Source organism: Protomyctophum parallelum (genome assembly GCF_964188405.1).
Source record: "Protomyctophum parallelum genome assembly, chromosome: 14".
NCBI classification, from domain to species: domain Eukaryota; kingdom Metazoa; phylum Chordata; class Actinopteri; order Myctophiformes; family Myctophidae; genus Protomyctophum; species Protomyctophum parallelum.
In genome coordinates, this window is record NC_139709.1 from 36426724 (window position 1) to 36449113 (window position 22390).

Below are 22390 nucleotides of genomic sequence, written 5' to 3' on the forward strand. Positions count from 1 at the left end.
CTCAACGCATACGTAGGCCCACCAGCCTATCCTCTCACCCTCCTAAGAGCATTCACTCGGCTCCATCCAAGCTGGATGACTGCAGCAGCAGCTCTGATGAGGAGTTCCTGTTTTTACTGGAATGAGCAGCACAGCCTCGCCTAAGCATCACCACACGGGTAACACGACAACGCCACAATCACACAAGTGGCCAATATCTCTTTACTTGAATCCTGGATCCATCATGAAGCCTCCGTCGTCCGTTCCACCTGGAAACGGAGAAACACACCTGAACATGAAGACCCCAGCAGGGACCCCGGGCACGCTTGTAAAGGTACGGAAAGCTCCAGTTTCTCTGACGCCGGGGCAAACGCCTCTGAATGTTGTGAAGAAGATCCCGATCCAACCCGTAAAGGGACAGAGGTCTCCACCGAAGGGTCGGCCGCTGGGGGAAATGCCACTGCATGTGAAGACCCCGGGCCAGAATGCAACACAATACACCTTTTCGGAAACTCTTTTCTGAACTTGTGCCTTTGTCGCTCTGCCTTAAGCAAGATTCATACATTGTCGCAGGGTGATGCTGCAATGCATGTGGAAAATAGATGATCTACAAACAAGGTGCAGAACCAACAAAACAGGAAACACTATATAGCTTATTAAAGTTCAAAATTAAATGTTTTTCTCTCATTTTATCTAGATGTCCTGCTCCTCCTGCGTGTAAAGAGGAGGTTTCCTCTGAACAGCAGGAGATGAATACTGGTCCAGGAGGAACCAGCGTCTCCACAGATTAAAGAGGAACAACACAAGGTCCTTCAAAGACCAGAAGAGGCTGCTGGGTCAACATTAACATTACTATCAGTGATGAAGAAAACAGAGAGCTTCTAGCCAGCTGTTACGGCCTGCAGCCATGCTTTATTATTATACAGTTGAAGCACTGGTGTATATTATACGATAGTTATAAAAGATTGGGGTGTATTCTGAGATTCCTCACCCACTGAAAGATCATCTCTATTATCCCCCCAGTTGATAGATTTAAAAAAATATATATTTTAAAAAAGGAAACAAAAGGATCCGGGCACTCAAGGTTAAAATGAGGATAGCCTTTATTAAATTAAAAAGGCATATTAAATTAAAAAGGCAACTGCCAATTATTTTTAATATATATATATATATATATAAAAATATGTTTAAATATTAAAGAAGAGTACCTCAAATTCAAATTGCCATGTATTGTAACCCTAACCTGTGAAGGGCAAAAGGTACCAGGAACATCTATAAAAGTACAGGAATTGAGGCGACCAGGGGTTCGATTTTAGGCATCAAAAAGAGTGTTTGGTGTTGGTTTTCAAAGAGACTCTTTAAAGGCCAATACTAAACCATAATCAGAAATTGATAAAGCACAGATTAGTGGGTCTGGAAAACTTTGAGATCTGAAGAAGAAAGGTTTGGTTAACGAACATTTGAGGGTTTAGCTCTGAATCAATTCAGAGGTTAATAGTAGAGTTCAACTACTATGCCCTATGCATGTTCAACTGCCTGTGGAACATCAAGCAGTTTAAGACGGGCATGGACTTGCCGATATCACAAGAACAGCTGTCCATAGGCAAAGTGCCCGATTTTGACCTAAGCCACCATCCTGCATTCTTGATTTTCGCCATCAACTTTCATCACCAGGTTGGATGCTTTGGTTTATGTTTGTCACATCACGCGTGAAAGAATTTGCATAATGATCCTGTCTGGTGCGTTGCAGTCAAGAGACCGGTTAACCAAATTGGGGTTTATTTGATGACTTTATGGATTACTTGTTTTTAAGAAGATCTACAATTTTTTGGATTGATTACTTTTGGGATACATTTTTGATACTACATTGCAACGTAGTATCAAACTTTGTGTCAGGAATTAAAAAAATAATTGAGATTGAACCTTTCAATTTAATTTATTTATTGTTTTGATGAAGATCAAGTCAATTCATTTTCAAAAACAGTTTTGAGTTCTCTTTTTGGTCTGCAATACCTGTATGTTCACAGTATAAACAATTACTATACCGACACAGGTAGGTCTTTTACTTCTTTAATATAACTCAAACTTACAATTTTACGGTTCCGATTGTTGATAACATTAACATTAACATTTTTATGAGAAATGTGCTTTATAGAATAGTATTATATCGGGTAAAATATACCTGGGTTTAGTGATGCTGTGACAAAATGGGTTTAATGTTCTAGGGATAATGCTATAGAAAGTGTATAGACTTTAATTCTTAATAAAATATTGCACTTCACTTGTGTTTTTCACTAAGCTGTGATCCTCATTATGCAGACAGGGGTCTTAACACTCAGGAAAGACCTTCTCCATGGGTGGCAACTACACGGCTGCTCAAGAGAATGATCCAGCAGTTGGAGTCATTCCAAGAGTAATCAGACAGATGTTCCAGGAGCAAGAGAAGAATGGAGAGCAGGGACGTGCTGGCCATTGGGAAATTCGGGAGAACTCACGAACAGCTGGGCCACCCATTTAAGTTCTGTACTGTAAAATGCACTTGCACGCCCTTGTTTCACCGGTGGTTCATTTCACCAGCGCGCAGCCTTTGGCTTCTGGATCCAGGATGATCAACGAGGGAGATTCAGCAGTCCACAGTGCAGACAGACATTCAACCCAAGACCTGTTCAGAAGAAAAACAACATGTTCCTGTTCTGAAAAACAACATGTTCCTGCACTGGGAGAAAATAGAAGACTTGTCTTCAGTGTCTTACGTCTTACTGTGAGACTCACCTCCAGCCTCACTATCAACCAACAGCCTCACTGTAATCTCCTGCCTTTAAGAAACACAAGCTGATTGAAGCCTCCAGCAAGCTCCAAGAGAACACAGGTGACAAAGTTCTTCCTCATTGGACCATGACGGCTCATTTCAGTCTTATGCATTGCTTGCACTTGTACAGATTGTTCTTACATATTACCATATATTTATACTTGGTTCTTTCTACCATACTCATTACTAATTTATTATGCATTTATTATTACATATACAACTGTATACATACTGTACACTAATTATTTTATAGAAATCATATTGTAGAAAACCCCATCACTCTATAGCCGAGTGTGGGTTGGAGTAGTAGCAGGTTGCCTCATTGGCGGTGGGTGGGGCCACCGATTGGCACACCTGGGGACTATAGGCCCAACTAGAAGCCACAGACAAACATTTGTATCTTACTGGAGAGGTGCTGGTAGCACCACAACCACATTGTGCCACAGTTTGCCTTTTCCATTTAGCAGAATGCCCCTTTGAATATCACATTTGTTAGATTGTTTATGCCTATGTTTATTGTGTTTGATTATGCCCGATTTACTTCCATTACTGATTACCTGTTCTTGTCAGTTAAGATCATACATCATTCCATCAATGTCATGCCTTAAACATCTGTAAACTGAGTGAATAAATCATTGTGACTCTCGAACTGCCTGGTCTGTGGCCCTCGCATGCTGGTAAGGAGTGCAGATACAAGGACACAGTTCTTCCTTAGTTAACTTTGTCTTCAAATATGCTTTGCATGGTCCCGTTAATATTAACATTGCAACAATATTGCAAAAAGATGCATCATTAGGCCTCATATGATTATGTGTTCAGGATGTGGCCATTATGTGTTCAGCCTAGTTAACAGTCAGAGGTACGCCTGCTTGGATCTCTGCCCATACATCTTCTCCTTTGAAATCTATAATGGCAAGGTATATGACTTATTTAACAGCGATAATTGTGGTGAATATGCACCCTTTTAGAAAAAACTGGACCCTGGCATAATCTGTGCTATTTGGCTGATTATGCAATGAATTATGCAATCGCGTTTTTCTGGAGGGTCTGACTAATGTACCTGTCTAAGACACATTTGTTTCTCTCTATACTGCAAGTAATTATTTTTGTGGGAACGATCAGCACCAACTGTCTTGTGCACATGGCCAGTAGGGCATTTCTTTTCACAGATGCTCTATGACATTGGTTCCCAACCTTTTTATACTGAAGTACCACCTCAGACATTATGTGGCTCTCCAAGTACCATCATAATAACTGATGTTAAAATACAAGAGGGTAGACCTGCCCTTTTTGTTCCATTCCTAAGCCAATAATGCTGCTCTGACAAAACTCGGTCTAATCACTAATCAGCACAACTGAACCAATTTCTAATGTGATTAATCCGTTCTCAAATCTTCTATTAACGACTAGGTGTACTGCCTATTTCAACCAATTACTTGGTCAAAATAATTACCTGTAGTAATATAAATATTTCATTCCACTTGTCTTTTTTTCCTCCTTTTTTGGGCGACTCCTCTCCTCCACCAGTGGTACTAGTACCAGTGGTTGGGAACCTCTGCTCTATGAGAGCGATTTGCAGTGTTGACGTATTTTTGTAAGATAAATAAAGCAACAAGATCTACAAAGAACAAACCCAACAGAAAATGAATGGGCCACATGACACACAGGGGTCCCCAACAAAGTTTAAATATTGGATATTAACTGAATCTGAAGCAATATACAGACCCACACAATATGTAACCGATAGAAGCTAAGACAAATTTCAAAACTATGTAATTCACATGTATACCTTTTGTTTTTCCTTTTCCTGATTCATCGTGAGGTTTTGCTATACGATATTGTATTACTCGACACTGAAAATGAGTTTAACTCAACCACCGCCAGTTTAGCAATGGCCAACATTCTATTTGGTTGTAGAAGAGCGCCTCCTCGTTTCCCCAAAACGGGAATGGCGGAGGTGATCGCACGGTCCGGACTAATAACTACATAAGTCTTTAGAAGCATTCATATTTTGGACACACGGTCACTGGGAGTTGCTATTGAGCCACTAAACAGTCGCTTTATTCATCCAGCGCGATCTGAACCTGTCAACCGCCCTGCATTACCGCCTCAACCTGTCAGCAAGGAGCCTTCATCAGAGTGGAAGATACCAGCTGCTGTCATCCAGGGCTGGACTGGGACAAAAATTCGGCCAAGTCATTTTCACGTGAATTTGGCCCAGACCGGCCCACCACAACCAGCGCGCAGATAGCAGAAACTCTACCGCCTGCTCCGTTGAGGCATACACAAACAAGCCCTAATACCACCACTTTAACAGAACATAAATGAAAACAAAGCAACAGAAAACTAAACAACCCTAGGGTTTATTTGTCACTCACTGATACAGGTTCAGTGAAATCATCATGATGGCACTGGCAGAATGGCAGCACGCCCGGACCTTTCCTGGTGGCCTGCCGCCTATTGGCCTGCCTGCCTGTCCGTCCCCCCCCCCCCCCCCCCCCCAAAAAAAAGGAAGCCTTTGAAAGGTACCAGACCCCGACACTTAAACAGCTGTTCCGTAAGTTGGAGCAGTGTAATAAGGAGCTGAAGAAGTACAGCCATGTGAACAAGGCGGACGTGGACCAGTTTGTCAACTTCTGAGCAAAAGGAGAAACTGATGAGCTAACAGGGGCCCAAAAAAAAAAAAAAAAGGAAAAAGATTTAATTTCAGGGGAACAGCTATATTCAAGACGACAAAGGCAAGGAAAAACGCCAAGGGGAGATGTCTAACTGTTATAGGAGTAAAACTGTGGAACTCATTAGACAACGAGTTTAAATTATCCAATTCAATAAAAACATAGAAATGATTTAAAGCAAAGGTAATTGATGCATATATAGCAGCAGAACAAACAAACTGAGAAATTATCATAGAAAATGGGTGCATATATGTAAAAACATATGTATACAATACACAAGTATCGTACTATTATAAACATAAGATAACATTAAGTACACCTTATATATTAATTATGTCTGAAAAACGAATGTAAACCAACATCGTTTACTTTTCTTTTTCCTTTTCTGTTTTTAGTAATATTTCTACAGTAACTTGAAATTACCTTTTCATTTGTGCTTTTCATATAATCTTTACGCTACTGTGATATTTTATCAGATTATTATTATAATTGCCTTCGAGCGACTCCGAGAGCCTACTACGAAATATATTCCACTGAGAGCAGGATTGTCACATCCACGCTAAATAGCTCCACTTGTTATATACTACTCCAACAGTAGCTACTAAGTTCATAACCTTCAATTGCCACTAGCCCCCGGGCTCGTGGATAGGGAACCTAGGTTCGCTCACAGTAGCCTACTACGTCTTCTGCAAAGATGGCTAACGAACACGGTGCCACACCAGCACACAACTTAGCTCCCGTCTCGCACAGGTTTTCAAGCCATAAAGACGTCACCTCACGGTGGACGGTACCACCCAGATTCTCACTCGATTTCGGGCGGATCCAATGGGACTATACAGTTCAAAATGTAACTAAACATATTGACGTTCAGAACACTCCATCAAGAGCGGTCTTTAATCAAATGGAACAGCTCTGCAGCGGACCACTCCCAATCACATAAGGTGATTCCATAAGACAGTGGAAAACGTTAATACTAAAAAGGACTGTTTACGAGTCTGGGTCCAATTATGTTGATGGGGTGTAGGAGTTCCTCAAAGTGTTCCTTCCACCTCCCTACGACTTCCTCACTTGAAGTCATTGTATAGGAGCATTATATTTGTATTAACCTGTACTCTTGTGCTGTTTTTCAAGATGTTAAAGTATATGCAAAGAAACAAGCCAACCACAAAAAACGTCAACCACTAATATTTACAAGCAACTTCAGACAAAATACAAGCCTTGCTTATAATAAGTGGACTTGGCAACACTGTAGAACTGGTGCACCCAGACTGAAATGGGGGGGGGGGGGGGGGGGGGGGGCAGTACTCCTGTCATAGAATGGACATACAGTGGCGTGATGGTCTTAACAGACACAGCTTTGTGTGAAACACCATATCGTGATAGAAAATGCAGTGGTGTAAAAGTAACACAACATGATGCTATGTGACACGTTGTGATCTTGTAGTAGATCATCCATTTCCCTTTAAAACAGTGGATAAAAGTGTCAACATGACCGTGTGTGTGTGCGCGCTAGGGTTTTTTCGGTCCAGTGAAAGGAGTTTATTACTTCACATTCACGGCAACTAACGCTGCGCGCATATATATATATATATATATATATATATATACGCATGTATCAATCAGCAACTCATTCATAACCAGCGATACAATAATCATGCAGGACATGAATACGTATCTAATGGAGAGATAGAGAGATGGAGCAGTACAGGGAGACACAGTAGACATGAGGGTACCTGCATGGTTATAGTTCCTAAATAGGATAAGAGAAACCCAACAGCTGTGCCGTTTGTGAAACAAATGATCTGAAACCCTTTACTTGTACTTTGTGGTAAAAGCACTCAAACTTTCTTCTTTACCGCCCACCCTTTTATTTATTGGAGAAAAATGACACGATGGAGACTATGCACAAAAACTAATTTCACCCACTTTTTTTTACTTTTAAAACTGATGTGACAATAAAGTGGATTCTAATTTCTACAGGCTCCATGTCTATGGTGACACACTGGAAACTCACCGAGTACATTTACTCAAATACTGTACTTTACTGGAGTATTTCCAATTACTCCACTACATGGAGGGCTGAAGGACTTTTTAATATATATGGTAAATTGTAATTCTGTTTATTTTAATGTAATCTAGAGTGAATGCACGGTTGTTGCATGGTTGTTATGCTTTAATGTATTTATTTTGTGATATCTGTAATGTTGTTCTTATTTCAATTTTTGTATGTATATTATTCTGTGAGGACCCCAGGAAGAATAGCTGTTGCCAGGTGTAACAGCTAATGGGGATCCTAAATAAACTAAACTAAACATCAAAAAGCAAAAGCAAATATTGTACTTTTATGCCACTACAATTATTTGTAAACTTTAGTTACTAGTCAATATGTAGATTTTGATTATTACAAAGCACAATTCACTATACATTTCAGCCATTTGAAAATATTCAATCTTCAAGCTCACAATGCATGGCATCACAACAAGATTGTAGATAAATCTGCTATTTTCAAAAGATTTTGATAGACTTTACTACATAAAATAGGTAGTACTTTTCCCACCACTGAGTGTCACCCCATCACCCTAATGAGTACTTTTACGTCAGTATTTTCATGAACTATACCTTTCTACACTTAGGCCTACCCCTCCCACATTATCATACAACAACAGCTGTGGGTGAGGCTTAAGTTTAGGTGGGTGGTGCAAGGTATAGACCGATTCACAGAGGGGTGCCCTGGGCGCGGCCATTACTGAGGTGTAATCCATGGAGCAGGTGCTCCGTAGGCCAGGTGTAGCTAATCAGTGCTGCTGCACTCAATGGTACACCTCAGTAATGGCCGCACCCAGGAAACCCTCTGTGAATCGGTCTATACTTCATGAACTGGTGGGTGTAGCCACATAAAAACTTAATTTTAACACTTTCTATACAATTATTTGAAATAAATCTTCCTCCTAGTATAATCATAGTACCTGATGATCATGTTTTAGGAGGGGGGGGGGGGGAAACATGGCACTCTTTAATCTTTAAGCAACTAAGTTATATGAGTACTTCTTCCACTGGTTTCACATAGTCAGACGATCGGATATCTCTGCTTATACCAGTCGCTTGGATACATTTAAATTCAGCTTTCAAAGGGAACCAAGGACAAAGCTATGACCAATGCTTTTTTTTTTACTGCATTTACACCGTCTGAATAAGGAGGGACCAACCCTCTGTCATTCACATTGGTTCTGTATACCGTCTTTCCCTCCCCCACCCCCCCCCCCCCCTCCTATATCCAGCCCACACAGAATAAGGTCACACTTATGTAGGCGGAGATCTGTGAAAGTCTGACAACATGAGTCAATTTGGTTGCCGTCAGGCAGAAACCGCTTATCGCCATATTGTTTGTTTTTGTAAATGAATGCCCTTCTTCATCACACAAAAGCATCAAATCTGCAAGATTGCTACTTTTGCGACTTTTCTATTTGAATCCTGAAATTTAACAGCTTTTGGACTATGAGGTTTCCACCTGACAGACAATTTGTTCCACCACAGGTCCAGAACCATATTTCAATCAGAGCGTTCACAGAGAAGATCAGATACAACACATCACACACAGCTTCTGTACCTTTCACAACCAAGGGACTTCAGAAGAAGCGCTTCTGAAGAGCTCGACTTTTAAGGGCATAGGAGGCCAAACATGGCAGTACTCGCCAAGGAAAAAACACTCGGCATGCTTCATACCGTCGATGACAATGACCGTGTCCCCCACTCAGTACCTCCAGTGTCAGCAACAGCGTCGACCGGCCAGCAGAGAACGCCTTCCTCTCACTTCACGAGGACAACGGTGGCACTGTAAGTTTCGTGTTCCACCTCAACCTCTTGTACAAACTGGGGGGGAAGGGCAGAGACAGTTAAATGAATGCAAGGTAACTAAATAACCCAAATGTGTTCTTTAGTAAGGCATTCTAGTCCACTGCAAACCTTTTTGGCTTCAGTGCCCCGATTTCTGAATCAAAGGTCCCCCTTTACCCGACTAGACCATTTTGCTTACAGAACTGCATGCCAAATAAAACCATAACTAGGTTTTGCTCCGAGTGAATGATAACCCACCTTTTGATGCGAGGGTGCAGACTGCAGACTAGCCGACACCCAACCCGATCCTGGAATGAGACTCCTGGATCGCTGCCCTCCACTCACTCCTAAAAAGTACCAAAGTGTTGGCATCAAAATGTATACTTAAAGTACCAAAAGTAGAAAGTAGGCCTAATTATTGTGCAGAATGTCCAATAATCTATTGAAAATACCATTGTGAGCTTGTAGATCAGCCATTTTCAAATGGCTGAAATGTATAGGGCTGAAGTGGCTAATGTATTTTCCTATGCACAGCTTTGTGCGTATGAACACAGGATGAGTTTGTAGCACGGAATGTGATGGTTTGATTGGCTGAACACGGAACATGATGTATGATTATGTATGATAAAAACGCCTCTTTTTATAACCAAAATCTACAAAGTAACTATAAAGCTGTCAAATAAATGTAGTATGAAACTCTAGTACAAATACCTATTTTTTTTTACTCAAGTACAGTAATAAGTACCAAATGTTACTTTCCACCACTGGCACCGATGCATCCATCACAATACAGATGGCACTAATTTAACAAAGAACTTCCATCACATGTTATAGGTCTAAATCCACTGCTGACCTGAAGGATATGAAATGGTCCACCCCATCTGCCCGATAACCTGCAGAAGATGACCGCTGTTGATCCAAAGAGGCTATGATGTGGACTGGCAAGCTCTGGAGGCATCTCACAGGCCGGGGCTCAAGAAGAACTTCTTCCCTGCAGCTGTCAAGAGGAAACCTGTTAATAAAAATAAAATAAAATCTGCAGTCACCTGTAAATAATATTCACTACTAATTGAATTTGTTCATCCTCCATCCAGTTTAAAGGGTCTCATTCGTGATTTGATGGAATCGTTAACGTGGCTAGCTCTGTTACTTCCACAAACTCTTCAGCAATTACTACAAATATAGATTTGACAACTAAATATACCTTTAACTAATGAAATATCCAATGTTGCTGGATACTGCAAAATCTAGTTATTAAGGGGAATATGTATTCTATACATATAAACCCGGTAGGTTATGTATACCTTGACTTTTAAAATAAACAAAAGGCTTTGTTTATTTTAAGGAAATAAACTGCATGTCACACTAACTTCAGTGCTGCACCTTTTCAGTGCTTCTATACTGTACCTGTATGAGGGAGTGACAAACGAAACCCTCCATTCTCTTGATGTGTGATTCCAGTGCCAATGTCATATGCTGAAATCCTGCAGCCTTCTGAAATGTACAACATACAGATTTTATTTTATGTATTCAAACTTGGTTTGTGTATATTTTAAATGAATACCCTGCTTGATCCTACTACACTACAGCATCACACAAAATCATCAAAAGTAGCAGATGCACAAGGTCCAAACATGAAGCCACGCGATTTGAGCTTCATCTGCTACTTTTGCAGTTTTTGAATCCTAAAAAGCAGTGGTGGAAATAACTAAAGTAATGTACATACCAGTACAATTTAAATAACTAAAGTAATGTACATACCAGTACAATTTTGAGGCATTTGTACTTTACTTGAGTACGTCCAATTTTCAATACTTACCCCTACTATATCTCAGAGGCAATTGTTGTACTTTTACTCAAAATTACACAAATATTGTACTCTAATACATTCATTTGAAAACTTTAGTTCAGCCTACTAGTTAATTTGTATATTTGATCATTATTACAAAACATACATTAACCACTTCAGTCTTCAGCCCTATATACATTTCAGCCATTTGAAAATAACAGATCTACAAGCTCACCGTGTGTGCGTGCGTGCGCGTGTAGTATTGACGACTTCTTAAAAAGTGTAGCCTACTAGTAGGCCCTGGGTACTTAGTAGGCCTAACTTTCCACCACTGATGCCAAACAAATTACAATTTGAGAACCTATATGCTAAATATCCCAACAATATGATCCAATGGGATCAAAAGGAAAAGGAAAGGTATCCAACCGAATCCCTAAACCTTCTTTAGGAAAAAAAGGAAAAAGTTCTAAAGAAAATATCAATACATTGCACTCACCCAACATGTTCCAGCAGATTCCTTTGTTCATTTGTTGTTTGCTTGTAAGTTCATATTCAGCATCACAATATCTAAATATTTCAACAATTCTTCAATTATTTGTGATGCAGTTCATCAACCTCAATATCTGTGGTAATTAATAATATAAGGCAGGCTGCAAAGAGATTTTCTTTCACCAAACAAAGCAAACACTCTTCCAGCCACATGGAACCTCCTTAACCTGGTCACTTCCTGGAACATTTATACCTGTTCCTTGTGCATCACTTCCTGGAACTTGTACATCATTTGTTGCTTTTTGCCCCACAGTGCCTCCTATGAAAATTAACCATGTACTACACTGAATGAATTGGATACAGAAACACACAAATAGTGGACTGTTCTACTCCTCCATTATAATAATTTGAGTTAGTAGTGTTTTTCTATTATTATGAAACATTAACCATCCCTTATCTGTGTATCGATTTATGCCAACTGGAACTGTGATGTCATATAGAGGAACCATTATAGTTTAAGAAAGGAGCTTTCAGGCGGTTCTTTAAATGATTGGGCAACTGGCGGCCCGGGGGCCACATGCGGCCCCCACTGTCACTTAAAGTGGCCGGCAGGTTAATATCCAAACATTGATATATTATAGATTTCCACTAATTACTAGTATTAAAATGTAATTGTCTTTTTTTGTATGTCCAATGTATTTGTATTTAGTTCATAAAGTTAACATAACTAACTATAACTAAATGCATTTGAAATTTAAAAGAAAAATACTTACAAAATAGAAAAACATTATTCAGGATTTCAATTTAAATATAGCACCCCTGCCGGGGTTCAAGTGCTTTATTTTCTCATCATTCATTCTGTCACACACACACGCACACGAGCACACGCATGCATGCGAGCACACGCACACACACACACACACACACACACACACACACACACACACACACACACACACACACACACACACACGCACACACACACACACACACACACACACACACACACACGCACACGTCAATGTCCTACTTGGCCACCTTAAAAGGCTGTTTCACATCATTTCACATGTGTCTCTTCTCTGTCACCTGGGACTGCAGATACCAAATAATTACTACCCTGTATAAATAATAGTCTACCCTGAGTAACTATACATACATTTACGCAAGTAGACTTGGATTATTATTACATAACCCATATTTTATATTTAGGCTATTCGGAAATAGGACATACACACAAAGCCACGTGTTTACTTTGCCACTGACTTGAATGCAACACATTGGAGCGGTTAATAGCACCGCTAAAAAAATGTTTTGGAAACACTTAGTACTTTTACTTTACAAATACTTACTAATAAGTATATTAATATGCCACTACATTCTATTTGTGTCATCACAGTCATCTGAGACTGAAGAGAGATCACCCTGTCACAGACAGACAGACAGACAGACAGACAGACAGACAGACAGACAGACAGACAGACAGACAGACAGACAGACATCTTCAACTGCTTATCCGTAGTCGGGTCGCGGGGGCAACAGCTCCACCAGAGCTGACTCCTTTCCAGGCGAAGGAGCAGCTGTTCTACTTCGAGTCTCTCTCGTGTGACTGAACTTCTCACCCTATCTCTAAGGTAGATGCCAGCCACCCGTTGAAGAAAACTCATTTTGGCCGCTTGTATTCGTGACCTTATTCTTTCGGTCATGACCCACACTTCATGACCATAGGTGAGAGTAGGAACAAAGATTGCTCGGTAGACAGAGAGCTTTGCCTTCTGGCTCAACTCTCTTTTCGTCACAACAGTGCGGTACAGCGACTGCAATACCGATCCTGCCGCTCCGATTCTCCGGCTGATCTCCTTCTCCGTCCTCCCCTCACTCGTGAACAAGACCCCGAGATACTTCTTCACCTGGGGTAATGTCTCATTCCCTACCCGGACTGCACAATCCACCGGTCCTCAGATTTGGAGACTCTGATCCGCATCACAGCCGCCGTACACTCGGCTGCGAACCGGTCCAGACAGACAGACACAGAGATATCCATATGGCCATAATGGACACTGACAATGGGTACAACGGGTATTGGATAACTGGATGGGGCATGCATTGGGTCTCAGTGAGTTTTATTGGTACCATTTTAAGTAATCATTATTGGGTGGGTGTAATGACGTAATCACGTCACAATGCAACGTCATACTTTTGCCAATAAATTGATCTATCAAGTATCAATTTCCATTGTTAGATTAGTTGGCATCCTTAATGGGATTATTTTGGCTGTTGAATGGCACAACACTATCAGTTGGACCAGGGACAGTTCTGCTGTTCCATTTGTCTGGACCTACTGAGGCATCCGGTGACTGTTCCCTGTGGACACAACTACTGCAGTGGTTGTATTGAGGGATTCTGGAGCCAGGACGACCAACGAGGGAGATTCAGCTGTCCACAGTGCAGCCAGACATTCAACCCAAGACCTGTTCTGAAGAAAAACAACATGTTGGCGGACATCATGGATTTACTGAAGAAGACGAGACTCCATGAAGGTGTTCCTACTGATCACTGCTATGCTGGACCTGGAGATGTGCCCTGTGATTTCTGCACTGGGAGAAAACTGAAAGCTGTGAAGACTTGTCTTCAGTGTCGGGTGTCTTACTGTGACACTCACCTCCAGCCTCACTATCAATCGCCTGCCTTTAAGAAACACAAGCTGATTGAAGCCTCCAGCAAGCTCCAAGAGAACATCTGCTCTCTTCATGATGAGGTGGCAAAGCTTTTCTGTCGTACTGATCAGCAGTGTATCTGTTATCTGTGCTCTGTGGAAGAACACAAAGGCCATGATATGATCTCAGCTGCAGCTGAAAGGACTGAGAAACAGAGAGAACTTGATACGAGCCAGAAGAACTTCCAGCAGAGAATCCATGAGGGGGAGAAGGACATTAAGGTGTTTGCCCTGATCAGAGACAGGCTGAACAACGAAGCCGGTCGTGCTGAAGAACAGAGGAACCGTGTGGAGCAGGAGCTCACTGAACTGAGGAGGAGGCATGCTGAGATGGAGCACATCTCACACGTAGAGGACCATATCCATTTTCTACAATGTTACACCTCCCTCACTGCGTCCACACACCCAGACAGCAGCAATGTCCGTCCTATGAGATACTTTGAAGATGTAACTGTGGCTGTGGCAAAGATGAGGGACCAACTAGAGGACATTCCTAAAGATAAAGAGGAAGGAACAATGGTCTCAGAGACAGTGATTAGGTTGGATGGTCTATTATTGTCAGCACCAGAACCCAAGACTAGGGCGGAGTTCATAATATATTCATGTCCAATCACACTGGATCCAAACACTGCAAATACAGACTTGTCTCTGTCTAAAGGGAACAAAAAGGTAACATGGATCGACAAACAACAATCATATCAGCCTCACCCAGAAAGATTCACTGAAGTCTGTCAGGTTCTGGGTAGAGCGGGTCTGACTGGACGCTGTTACTGGGAAGTAGAGATGCTTGGACAACGTGTTGATATAGCAGTATCGTATATAGATATCAGCAGAACAGGATACGTTTATGAGTGTCAGTTTGGAATGAATGATAAATCTTGGTCCTTAATGTGTTATAAGAGATCTTACGATTTCAGACACAATGACACTGGTACTTTCATCCCAGGTCCTGTGTCCTCCAGAGTAGGAGTGTACCTGGATCACAGTGCGGGTACTTTATCTTTTTACAGAGTCTCTGACACCATGACTCTCCTCCACAGAGTCCAGACCACATTCACCTCCCCGCTCTATGCTGGATTCTGGCTTCCACCAATCAATGGATCCAATGTTGAGTTATGTGACCTCTAGTACAGCCCTAGCCCAAGGTACAGTGCCACCACCAGAGTCCCAGCCAAGCGAGATTGGGCACTAGTAGAAATATGTTTAGATGAATGTGCCTTAGGGCAGTGCTTCTCAAACCTTTGAATTTTAGAGTGGACCAAATGGACCCTTACAGATCCATTTGAATTACAGACCTGTACGGGTCTATTTGGAACCCTCTCAATGAACCCTGGGGGTCCCTGGACCCCACTTTGAGAGCCACTGTCTTAGGGAACACAATCATTTATTTAACAAAAAATCACACCTGTGTGAAGTGAGGGGCTCTCTTATCATTATACATCATCTCATGAACAACTTAATTCATGTGATTGATTCGCCAATTTTCTCATTATGACGTACATTTTCCCATCATTGTCAATGGCTTTTTCATGTTTGTTTGCCACAAATTTGCCACAATATTTGGCGGACATTTGACCTAATTTCTCCTTTCATTGTAAATGTCAAATATTGAGATGTGTTGGGACAAAATCTACGTCATATTTGAAGCACATATGACCTAATTTCTCCTTAATTGAACTGAATTATGTGATTGGTTTGTCTACATATGACGTAAAATTTCCCTTCATTGTCAATGGCATTTAATGTTTGTGTTGCCACAAATTTACGTCATATTTGGCGGACATTTTACCTAATTTCTCCTTTCATTGTCGATGACAAATATTGAGATGTTTGGGGATAAAAGCTGTATATAGGAAAATCACACTTGTGTGAAGTGAGGGGCGCCCACTGTGGCTGCCACAAGACCTCAATGTTTGGTTAACTGCTGTAAACAAACATTAAAGTCCATAGTTTTGGCTGCCACACTGTTTTAAAGTGCTCTAAACAAACAATTAAAAGTCCATAGACTTGGCTACCATGACGCAATTTAACATGCCAGACGGAGCGCCCCTCACAAATACCCCGGAAATGAAATATTCAATGATTCTTTCTAAACACATTAAATGTGGAATGACTAAAAACCAGTACAAACGACAAACATGATTATGATTATGGGTCAAAGACGAGACGTGATATTGTGTTGTGCAGAGGCTTTATAAAAAGGGAAAAAAAGAAAAGAAACATACAATTGTATCAATGACAGAAGTATTTGAAAATGTAAAAAATAAATAAAAATGAACACCCGTGGCAATTGGGCATCGAGAGCGGTTCCCAAACCTTTTTTATCTGTGAACCACCTGTTATGTCCTGACACCCCCCCCCCCCCCCCACCACCATCCACATTAATAATATAATTCCATTCCTTATCTCACACACGAGGATGAGGACGAAGGGTCGCCCCAAATCATTTCTGAGCTATTCAGTGCACCATAGAACCGCCATTACACTTTTCATGTCACGCACCCCCTAGAGGGCGCTCACGCACAAGGGGTGCACCACAACAAGTTTGGGAAACTGACTTGTAACCAAATCTCCCTGCGATATTTGATTATTTCATCTTTGGAACAAAAACATAATTATGTCATTCAGTACAACACAGAAAACTAAATGTTGTTATTAAATATAAAATTAATATGAAAGGTAGCTATAGCTAATTTACATAGGCGGCAAAGAAACTGTCTGTTAAGAATGTTTATGTAAGATTTCCCATCAATCAGCAAGCTCGCTGAGTGATGGAAAATAGCAAGCCCCCAGCTGGTACAGTAGATTGATCGGCTATTTTCAAAGGGCCGAAACTGTATGTAGGGCTGAAGTTTCAAGTGGGTAATGCATGTTTTGTATATTCAACTACATATAGTAACTAACTAAAGTGTTCATATTATTGTAGTGGAGTAAAAGTATATATATGCCTCTGAGACGTAGTAGAAGTAAAATATACTGAAATTTGGAAACTCACTTAGTTCACTTAGTTACTTCCCACCTCTGAGAACGAGGGACCATGATATGTCTTCATCTCGGACAATCAGTATAGCATCAATCGAGACAGAATAAGTACGGTGTAGTCTAACCAAAAGGCCACCAAGCTGGAAGTTTCACAGGCTGTGTAGTTACTCATTATTGGAATGCAAGGTTATTCAATATTGGAATGATGTCTGTTGTGTGTATTCACAACATATATAGCTGACATCCCCAAGGTCTGGACATTATACATTCAACAGAACTGGAGGCCTGGGAAAAGCCAATCTAAATTACATAATGTTCCTTAAAAAGCAAGGACAACAAACGTCCCTTAAAAACTAGGACAAGGCTCAACAAGTAACTGTTTTGCACACATACCTTTCCTTTAAGCGCAACTGGGAATTTGTGTTTCCAGCCAATCAGATTGCACGTTTACAACAACCCTCTGGAATACGTGATTAAATCATCTTGCGGGACAGGTAATATTCATGTTGGCGGAGACCAGTGGTCCGCGGACCGCTAGGGGTCCTTGATGATTTTGTGGGTCTGCATGTATAGCTAGTTCCATTTACCCTGAGGATTGTACAACGTATAGTTTGGGGTGGTTCCACAGGTAAAAGCTGTATTAAATTGGTATAGTGTTATAGTCAAGTCCACCTAAAGCAAGTCTAAGTCAAGACCAAGTGTGGGAGGGATATCAATTCTGAGGTTGATATACTGTTGATAGACAGAAAACACTGCGAGAGCTAGGCGCATCAGATGCACTCCGTTACTTACAGTAACAAGATGGCTGTCTATAAGCGCCAGACAGCTCTATAATGTTAATGTGGATGGGCTCCTCATAATATGCGTATAATACCTTTATTTCATTGCAGTGACTCGTCGTGAGTTGTGACTCGAGTGGACTCGGTGGAGGAAAGGTCCAGAGTCCCTTTAGCCAAATTCCAATACCTTAAATCTCGGCCACTCGCTCACACTCGCTCACTCCAGCATGGTGCTGTTACGGTGAAATTGGTGACCTGCTGAAATATGTAACAATCGTGTATACAATCACATAATGTCAGTGGCCAAGTGTAAATCGTTGCTGTTTGTTTATTAGCAGAGTTCAACCAATTTAGGCCTCGTACTTAACCCATTCTGACCGGGCACCCATTTTGGTGTCGGCATCATGTCGTGCTTCAGCTATTGAAAAATAGCAGATCTACAAGCTCATATCGCGCCACCGAGTGGCGCGATACGAGCTTGTAGGTCTGCTATTTTTGAAAAATCGAAGACACTTTTAGAATCTGATCTCAGGTCAGAATGGATTAATAATGAAACTGTCAGGATGTAATAGACATTTCTAGAATCTGATCTCAGGTCAGAATGGGTTAAAGACCTCCATATAAGAGAGAGAGAATAAAAGAAGGAGAAGGGGAAGAGGAAGAGGGTGGAACAAGAGAAAGTGAGAGACAGAGTGAGTTAGAGGTATGAAGAATATAGAGTGAACGAGTGGGAGAGAAAGGAAAACGTTGTGGAATTGTTTAGGAATGATGACTCATCCCTTCAGGCTGCTCTCAGATCTACTGCCAAGACACCCATGCACACACACGCACGCAGTGGTGGAAAAAGTAGTGAAATGTTTTACTTCAGTAAGTAAAAATATACTACTACAACGTAAAAATTACTGGAAATTTACTTGAGTAAAATTACAAAGGTATTGGCTTCAAAATGTACCTAAAGAACCAAAAGTAAAAGTACTCATTGTGCAGACTGCCCCATTTCAAGTTTTCAAATGTATTATAATCTTTTGAAAAATAGCAGATCTACAAGTTCACAAGGGGTCACATCATGACACATTGTGAGCTTCTGAAGATCTGCTAAATCTATAGGGCTGAAGTGGTTAATTTATGTTTTTGTTTTGTAGTAATAAATACAAATCTACAAAGTAACCAGTAACTAACAAAAGAAAAAACAGGTGCGCTTTGTTTAAGGCAGTGGATTTTAGCAGTGTCCATGATGTCACAGACACTGGGCTCACTTCCTTCCTGGACTACAATTCCCATAATGCTTTGGTGCACTGCTCCTCCTTGTGGATAGGGGGAGGGATGTGAGACAACATGTAGTCCAGGAAGGAAGTGAGACCAGTGTCTGTGACATCAAAATATAAAATATCTAAAATGACATATTACACACATAAAGACCCCAGGAAATCTAAATCTTCTAAACGTCAAGTGTCCCTTTAACTCATAAACCAACTATATGGAAAAAGCGGCACTCCAAAATAAAAGATGCAAGACTGGCTCAGATGCAATTTCTCATGTTTATTTGAGAATAACAAAGTGTGTCTTTATAATATAATATACAGTAATAACTTATACAAATGGGGTGGTTGTATTTTATCTGCCTCCTCTTCTGCAGAGATATTTAGATCCTGTGTCTAGGTCAGACATGACCTTTGAGGGCATCCTGTATTTGGCTTGACACAAATTATGATTCAATTTCTCCCCAGAGCAAGCAGGTAGGCTCTTTTAGCTCAATGGTTAAATAAAAGGTCAGCACTTGCACAGGAGACCAGGGTTCAAGTCCAGGGTAGAAGAGGATAGTTACATAGTGCAGCTTTAAATTATTTAACGTTAATAATAAGTGAAAGTACTGTGTTCAAGCTTTTCTTTGACAAAAGTACTGCCATTAAATTGCTGTGTGGAAACCTCTAAAGTCTAAAACTTTGATGATTTTGTTTTTTAAATATGGAGATAAGAGGTTTCTGCAACAATATACTCAACATACCAAAAGTAAAAGCTCTCATTGTACAGAAAATGTCTCATTCACAACAAGCACACATTGTCTCACAGCAAATGATTTACGTAAGCAGCGCCGACGCATGTGAGCCATGTCATGATGTTTACACTCAACTGACGTACCTATATTTTTATCACCCTGGGAACAGACAACAGGTCTGTGAGCTATGCACACTAACATGATGGATTTAAAGCACACATGTCTGTGTACCCACTAGAGTAGGTGCTGAAGTGAACACCTACGCACTACATCACTACATCACTGACCCTAAACCTAACCTCAATAAGCATTACACTTAATGTTTCCTTTGCCTTATACTGCTGTGAGCTTGACATGTGTAAAACCCAAATATATCTCTGCAAACACAAATGCACACGCATGTCATGTCATGTCACGCACGCACGCACGCACGCACGCACTTCACTTTCATCTTCACCTTCACCTGCACATCTCATGCCATTATTTATGAAACAGACAGCCATGGACTAGCATGACAATGTACTGTGCAAGTGTACATGTACAGTGTTTGTGCATGTACAGTGTGTGTGTGCGTGCGTGCGTGCGTGCGCGTGCGTGTCTTTCTGTGTAGGGAAGGCACCTAACCTATCTGATAGATCAGAGAGAGGATAGGGAGTCTAGGAAATGAGAGGCTGTGGGTGGGCTTATCACCACCCCCCCTCCCCCCACACACACACACACACACAGACATCCACTAGCCGTAAACGAGCACAGCCTATCATGTTCTATATTGCTACATTGCATTGGTCTATATCATCGCTGTCGGGCAGAGACCTTGTATCTCCAAATTGCTTTTTTGCTTTTTCATCACTTCAAGCAAACGTGCAATCGAGCCTCTATGCAAGCTCACAGCGTGTCATAACGTGAAGCGTTGTGAGCTTGCCATGCAGAAACCTATCTCCATGTTCTCAGATTCACTTTATTGTCACTTAGATGCACGGTTTAGGTGTATGTGAAAAACATACACTCAGAAGCTCCAGTAAAAACATGATCATAAAAAAACGTGATAAAACCTAAACACACTCAAACAATAAACGCAGGGCAATATAATGCCAGTCAAAAGTGTATAGGCCTACAGTGCCGAATACTCAAAAGTGCATATTGCAGAAATGGAAAGTTATTGCACATCACAGTCACTTTTCATTTAGTATCCTGACAGCCTGTGGGAAAAAAAACTGTTCCTCAGCCTGCTTGTGCGTGCTGGGAGGACCTTGTAGCCCTTTTGACCTGTTGGGTGAGAAAATAATTTTGTGGAGGTGGATGGGGTCTTCAATAATCCTCCAGAGTGGGCAGCTCGCACCCAGTGATCTTCTCGGCAATGCGGACGACCCTCCTCATTGCCTTGCGATTTCTGTCTGTGCAGCTGCTGTACCAGGATGTGAAGCTGCCTGTCAGGAGGCTCTCTATTGTGCCCCTGTAGAAGTCCCTGATGGTGTTGGGTCTCAGGCCGAATTGCTTCAGACGCCTGAGTCCATTGAGTCCACGTACTTGAAAGTGTCCACCCTTTCCACCACTGAGCCATTGATGGTGATTGGCTGGAGCTCATCCTTCTTCTTTCTGTAGTCAACCACAATCTCCACAATTGTTACTACTAGTCCTTACCCGTTCTGAATATATGAACAGCAAATGATGTTCAGTGTGGGTAATGTGTTGTAATAGATCACATTACTGATAGGGGGGAACGGGGAATTGTTTACAGATGGTCTTGGGAAGTTAGGTTGGGCACAAAAGTAGGCTAATTAGTAGGCTACTGTAGTTTCTTTTGCAAGAAAATGCTGCAGTACAATCATAAGTATACCATTGATAGCTTGGTATTGTGGCTGCTTTGGAGAGGTTATCCTTTAAGATGAATAATCAGTTGGATAAATATGATTTGAAGTGGAACGTGTTCCTCAGTCATGTTGCAGGTCCTTTGGTGTGATCCATGGTCAGGCAATGCCCTTTTGCTTGTTTATTGTATTAATATACATAGTCCTTACCCGTTGTATGGACTATTGCCCCCCATAAATATATTTAATTGCTCTTCATTTTAACTTGTATAATATATTTGTGTCTTTTTTGTGTGAATAGAAACAGCACTATAACATGAAAATATTTGTATAAATGCATGGTAGGGAAATGTTTTCATGGCAAGGACTGTAAAATGTACACTTATTAGCCCACAGACCCCCATTTGAAAAGTATGAAAGACCCCAGTTTGACATGCAGCACAGAAAGTATGGGCTGTCGCACAGGTATTCCAAAATGTACAGTGTGGGTAATGTGATGTAATATATCATATTATTGATATATGTATTTTGAGGAAG

General features: G+C 41.1%; 1 protein-coding gene across 1 annotated transcript; it reads left to right on the plus strand.

Moving 5' to 3' along the window:
• Positions 1 to 13853: 13853 nt before the first annotated feature.
• Positions 13854 to 15416, plus strand: LOC310871285 (E3 ubiquitin/ISG15 ligase TRIM25-like; the record flags this gene model as incomplete). Its single annotated transcript, XM_083782770.1, has 1 exon — positions 13854 to 15416. One exon carries the CDS (start codon positions 13854 to 13856, stop codon positions 15414 to 15416), a length of 1563 nt encoding a protein of 520 aa, XP_083638896.1.
• Positions 15417 to 22390: the final 6974 nt, after the last annotated feature.